Source organism: Pagrus major, chromosome 11, assembly GCF_040436345.1.
Source record: "Pagrus major chromosome 11, Pma_NU_1.0".
Classification (NCBI taxonomy): domain Eukaryota; kingdom Metazoa; phylum Chordata; class Actinopteri; order Spariformes; family Sparidae; genus Pagrus; species Pagrus major.
Genome location: NC_133225.1, coordinates 27,403,895 through 27,410,391, shown reverse-complemented (window position 1 = coordinate 27,410,391; position 6,497 = coordinate 27,403,895). Strand labels below are relative to the sequence as shown.

At 40.6% G+C, this 6,497-nt stretch overlaps 1 protein-coding gene across 1 annotated transcript; it reads left to right on the top strand.

Annotated features, from left to right (window-relative positions):
- Positions 1–2,661: 2,661 nt before the first annotated feature.
- On the top strand, positions 2,662–6,271 carry aurkb (aurora kinase B). The gene is made up of 9 exons (XM_073476892.1): positions 2,662–2,734; positions 3,507–3,545; positions 3,668–3,749; positions 3,835–3,868; positions 3,977–4,165; positions 4,535–4,673; positions 4,810–4,958; positions 5,078–5,252; positions 5,627–6,271. Exons 1-9 carry the CDS (start codon positions 2,729–2,731, stop codon positions 5,798–5,800), a joined length of 987 nt encoding a protein of 328 aa, XP_073332993.1. The 5' UTR covers positions 2,662–2,728; the 3' UTR covers positions 5,801–6,271.
- The last annotated feature ends 226 nt before the right edge of the window (positions 6,272–6,497 follow it).

Below are 6,497 nucleotides of genomic sequence, written 5' to 3'. Positions count from 1 at the left end.
TGCAACACTCACAAGACACAATGTGACAGAGTGAGGATAACATGGAGGTGACAGCCAAACTGATGTGTCAGGACGCAACTATTTTCATTTCGGAGCAGTCAGCACCTCACAACAGCTGACCAGAGAACATGCTGTCACTTTCTCTGAAACAGTAAACCTATACAACTTGACTCCATTTTTCTTGGCATTTCATTGTGAAACAGCAGATCGTGGTGTCGCTCACATATTTCACAATAAAAATAAAACTCACTATGGGATCCTCAGTCACCCACACATGACCTTATCTTATTGCAACGCACTTATAAAGACATTTTTATGAGATTGGTTATTTTTGTCCTCTTTGCACCCTGAGGCTGATTTCCTGCCAATTGTGAATCATGTGATAATGATATCATTTATATCTCCTTTCACTGTGTAGTTAACTGCAGGATATTTCCCAGATTATGGCTACTTGGACCCGAGGGCCGGATGAACTCAAGGAGAGTAATACTGTGAACTCTGGACCTGACACATGGTCAGACAGAAGCTGAAAGTGCGATCTGTGAAGATTATGGATATATGTGTTAGGAGACTGAACGCACTTTAAATTAGGAAAGTAAATGTAAAGCTCAAGAATGAACTAAAACATCTTGAAATCAGGCAAATCACTAATATAATATAATCTTAAAATGTGTCCTCATCTTTGCCCTTTATTCATCCTTTTCCTTACTTTTTCAGTTCATTACTTGTTTAATCTGTACGGGTGGGAACACTTTCATCTCATTTAGATTTACAAACCTGTTATTTCTGAATAATTTCCCAGTCTGTTCTAAGTTGCCCTGAAAAGACGTATGTAACTTCATACTGATTAGAGGGAAGATAGAGAGAGTTCACTTGGTGCACTTTGGATTGATTGGTGCTTATCACGTGTCACAGTGACAGTGAGAGTCTTTAAGTCAGTGAGCAGGTCGGCTGAACATGTTAAAATATATGGTAATAAATCATACTTGGTTTTAAATTGATGTTTTAGAGATTCTTATTTCTTCTTTCCAGGAAGCTTCAGGAATTCTGGGAAATCACAGACCCATGACCTGACATTTTAAAGTTGAAAACAAACAATCTGAAGAGGTCACCCTGTGCTTGTGAGGTTTTTTTTCACTATATCTGACATTTCACTGAACAGTTAGCCCAATTGAGTAATCGTGAACATAACAGATATTGCAGTAGCAACATTCAATTCAAGTTTCTGAACATTTAAAGTGCATTTATCTGCATTTTAAAGGGACATCTCTACAACTAACCAAGGAAAATAAGACAAATTCATGCCTGACAAACTTGAGTTTGTACAGTCCCCAATGACAATGAATGATTGTGTATTATAAGTGCAATTCAGTTCATGTAAGCCTGACGTTCATACATACGTTCAACAATAAACATAAACATATTTATTCAGTTGTATTAAGGAAACTTAAGTGGTAATGGGATCGATTTAATTCAGCAAGGCTCTGTGGTGGAAATCTGAAATAAAGCTTGTGAAACAGTTGTCATTGAGTTTATAAAGGCCTTTTATAAAGGGATCACAGCTGTTACAGAGTGAGTCGGTTCAAAGGTCTGCACAGAAGAGTTGAGCCTTACTTTGTATGTGTTTTTAAAGGCTGTGCTCTTCAGCATGGGAGATGGGGAGTGTAACCTACCTAGAGACAGTCAGTGAGCAAAAACAGGCCATAGTAAGGTCAAGATGAACTCTCTCTCTCTCAAATTCAAATTCAAATTCAAATTCAAATTCAAAGGGGGCTTTATTGGCATGAAAGTTTAACAACAATATTGCCAAAGCATCTGTCCAACACTCGGACAGAACACAACAAATAACAACATGAACACCAACACAGCACCAAGATTGTATATATACAGTATATCCTGTGTGTGTGTGTGTGTGTGTGTGTGTGTATGTGTGTGTGTGTGTGTGTGTATGTGTGTGTGTGTGTGTGTGTGGGGGGGGGGGCGGTCATTCACTGTCCCTCAGGTTGTGGCATGTTGACACATATTGGGCAGCAAGGTATGCCCTATCTCCCTCTCCCAGGAGTATTTTTAATTTTGATATGTCTTTCAGCTCTTTGAAATCTGAGATTACCAAATTGAATTTATTAAAATAAATGTTCCTGGTTTTGTTGAATGCTTTACATTGTAGGAGAAAGTGCATCTTTGTCTCAACCTCACCTGTGGAGCAGTGACTACATGTTCTATTTTTTGGTTTCCATGATTTTTTGTGTCTTCCTGTTTGGATTGTCAGTTTGTTTTCTCTCTCTCTCTCTCTCTCTCTCTCTCTCTCTCTCTCTCTCTCTTTCTCTCTCTCTCTGTGTGTGTGTGTGTGTGTGTGTGTGTGTGTGTGTGTGTGTGTGTGTGTGTGCTGGAACATTATGTAGTCAGCAGGCATGCATATGGTACCAAGTTGTACTAGTCTTAAGATTTCTATCACAGCTCGCAGATAAAACAACAGTGGACCTGTTCTCATAAACATATGATTCTACACCGGAAGAGAGAGGGCGGGTCGGTGTTTGACTAGCACGGGTGTAAACCAATGAGACGCTTTCTCATGCAACATTCCTGGCCAATGGGTGCCTTCTGTGCGCAGCATACCGACCAATCGGGTTTGAAGCGTAGTTTTTTAAACGTTGGCGGCGGCGGAAGTTCAAAACAGTCGGATCGGATTAGCTTCGTCGTAACGTGAATACCACAGTTCTTCACCACGATGCAGGTAAGTTTTGTTTTTATGATGTTTGAAAGTGAAATAAGACTAAGTCACAGATGAGAGCAACGAACGAGTCATCTAAGCGTATATTATATCGTTATAAGTTAATACAGGTTTCAGCTAACTAGCTAGCAGGTTGGCGTTAACGTTTGTTTTGCTAACGTTACATTTCTGAGCTAAGTTAACTTAACGCCACGTTAGCTTGTGTTAAAATAATAACCAGCAATATATAACGTGCATACACAGCAAATGAAATACCTGAGCAGGCGTTATATAAACTTCGAGAAGTAGGTATCCCTGCATTACAACCAAAATGAGTCAAGGATACCACCATTAACAATTAGCCTAACGCTATCCAAGCTGTCGCCCACTGAACATTTATCGTTTTACAATACTCAAAGGAAGCAGCTGCAGCTAATGTGAAAGTACAAGTCTGCAAATGAAATGCGATGTGGTGTTAAAGTGTGTTTTTAAGCATGTTCTTTTTAATAATGATACATAGTCTTTTGTTAGCTATGGTTAGCTTTAGGTGAAAGGTAATGTCAGTGAGGGAACCAGATGAGCCTTAACAGCTGATCACCTCTGTGTTCAAATGAAGGATTTTGAGTGAAGCCACTGTAGCTGAAAAACTGTATTAATATCAGTAATATCTGGTGCAAACACACTTAAGTATCCTGCTTGCTGTACATTCAAAAATGGCAACCACAACTCAAAGCTAAGAAAATACACAGGAGCTCCAATGTACTGTAAGTGAAAGAGTGTATTTATTTCTTTACAGAATAAGGAAAATTATGTGCCGAGGAGTTACCTACATACGGTAAGATATAATATTAGTGGGGAGATGTGTAGATTTGCTCACTGTTAAACAATTGGCTGTATTGGAAGTTATACAACATATCAATGGATTCCTGATTGTGTGACTTTGCTTCTGGATGTCAGGGCTCAACTCCTAGCATGCTGGCAGGCCCACAGCGTGTCCTGGTGAAGCCACGAGTAGATCTGGACAGAAATGCCATCACAGGTAACATGACCCTCCTCACACACAGACAACAGTCAGACACCTCAGGGAATGTACCTGTATTGATTTTACTTTCTTCTTTTTTTAGGCCCTGGGAGGGAGTGTGTTAGCTCATCATCAAAGTAAGTATATTCAGTACTTCCAGGTTTCTGTATTTGATGCTTGTTTTTTGTCATCCTTTCAAACATCTAAGTGAGTAATAGTTTAACATGAGATATTCTCCCCATCAGGAAACTCTCCATCGATGACTTTGACATCGGCCGGCCGTTGGGGAAGGGCAAATTTGGAAATGTCTACCTCGCGAGGGTGAAGAAGGTGGAAGCCATCGTGGCGCTGAAGGTGTTGTTCAAGTCGCAGATGGAGAAAGAGGGTGTGGAGCATCAACTGAGGAGGGAGATTGAGATCCAGTCACATCTCAAGTGAGTATTCTGAAAAACATGTTCGAAATCTCCACAATGTATTGAGGCCTCCCTCAAACAAACTGAGGAGTAAGGAGCACCTGATGGGCTTAATTCTGGACACACTTGTGACAAAGCTATGTCATGATAACAGGATATTTTACAGTTTAACAATAGACTTTATTGTCCAAAATAACATCAGTGCATAGACATAATTATAAATGACCCTAAGCATCTTTGTCTGCATTGAGTTCTCTTTAGAAAAAGTTTTGATTTCATATTTATTCAACTCGCTCAAAAAGAAATTACACGCTGACTTCAAATGTATTTTGTGTGGTTTAGAAAAGCCATCTAACGGCAGTCTCAAAATGTGATCTCTCCTCTCATCAGGCACCCCAACATCTTGCGTTTCTACAATTATTTCCATGATCAAAAGAGGGTATTCTTGGTGCTCGAGTACGCCCCACGTGGTGAAATGTACAAGGAGCTACAGAGATGTGGAAGATTTGATGACCAGCGGACCGCCACAGTAAGACTTGTTACTGTTATTAATAGGCCGAACCTTTACTTGATAACATCTACAAGCTTGTTTTCATTATCTTGAATATTTTTTTTGTGTTCAAATACTGTTGTGATTCAGTGCCAACCTCTTTATATGTTCCCAGTACATGGAGGAGATATCTGATGCACTGCTGTATTGCCATGAGAAGAAAGTGATTCACCGTGACATCAAGCCAGAGAATCTGCTTCTTGGCTATCGTGGAGAGCTGAAAATTGCCGACTTTGGTTGGTCTGTCCATGCACCTTCTCTAAGGTGAGGAACCATAGTGCCATTGAGGATTCATGATGTGGATGTCAGCTGTGTGCTGCCAGAAACTGAATCTCCTTCCTCTGTGCCTTTCCCGCTCACCTCTTTGTTTTGAACCTATCCAGACGTCGTACAATGTGCGGGACACTGGACTATCTCCCTCCAGAGATGATTGAGGGCCACACCCACAGCGAGAAGGTGGACCTGTGGTGCATCGGGGTCCTCTGCTACGAATGCTTGGTCGGCAACCCCCCGTTTGAAACTGCCAGCCACTCAGACACATACAAAAGAATTACGAAGGTTGGTGTTGGGTGTGTGGGTCGAGGATGTTTTATGTCTCTGAAAATTTCATGACACGATTATGCTGGCTAGGGATGTGATAATGGAAATTCACCACAATCCGCTTATCCTGAATGGTTTTTATTGTGATCTATGATAAATCTAATATTCTCTCAACCCTAATCCAAAGGTATTATAATCTTGAGTCTTAATACCTCGCGTTTCTTGAGTTTTCAAGAAACTCAAGCAAGTCAAGTTTCCTCTATATAGCTCTTAGCTACACAATGACCTGGATGACTGAGAATCTTCACCAGCATCTAAAGAGGAACTCTGTTGTACATCCCTAAGGAATACATGCGATCGTTCCTGAACACACGCTGTTTTACTGTTTGCAGGTGGATTTGAAGTTCCCCAAAGTCATCTCAGATGGTGCACGGGACCTGATCTCCAAGCTGCTCCGCCACAACCCCACCGATCGTCTCTCTCTTAAGAGCGTCATTGACCACCCGTGGGTGCACTCCAACTCCCGCCGAGTCCTGCCCCCCGTCCCCCCGGCAAAGAAATGCTGAGCAGCACCTGACCTGCCTGCACACCTCCCACTGAGGAGTGTTTTTAATCAGTTTTTCACAAAAGACTCGGGGCCAGCATGTTTCAGTTTCACTGCCATGGGCTTCAAACTGCTGTTATTCTTCTGGCAAATTTTATGATGGGTGCAAACGAATGTGCACTTTTTTTTCTATTGTACAGTGTGACGTCATTATGTATGTCTAGTATGTTATCTAGAGGTGTTTTATGTGTTTTTTTACTGTCATTTCTTTCCTGTAACTGCTCTCTTTTAGATTTCTGTATCTGACGGTGTTGACACCAAAGTATTACTGTTAGTCTGCCTCAAGCTGAGTATATTCTCCATAGTTTCAGATGAGGTGTTTGGGTCGGGGTTGAAAGCATGTTATTTTTACTCTTGTGCACAGATTGTAAAACGACTTGTGGACATGAATTAATTATTTGTTAATTAAAGTTGTGGCCACACACCTGAACAATACAGTCGTAAAAATTGGAACCTAATAACATTGGAAAGCAGTATCAGACACACTTACAGTTTATTAGGTACACTCAACTAAAACTATAATAGCATTTTTATTGTTTTATATCCACCCAATTTAAATCATTGAGGGTGGATTAAACATGAAGTTTAAACAAAAACTGACCATCAGTACTTAAATGAACTCTACGTCCATTGCAGGGCTGCTGCATTAGTTTTAAGCA

Excerpts from the sequence above, each read along its gene's own strand:
- aurkb (XM_073476892.1), top strand. Across the intron at positions 4,166-4,534 it reads GAGATCCAGTCACATCTCAA|GCACCCCAACATCTTGCGTT; the intron begins GTGAGTATTCTG and ends TCCTCTCATCAG. Across the intron at positions 5,253-5,626 it reads CATACAAAAGAATTACGAAG|GTGGATTTGAAGTTCCCCAA; the intron begins GTTGGTGTTGGG and ends TACTGTTTGCAG.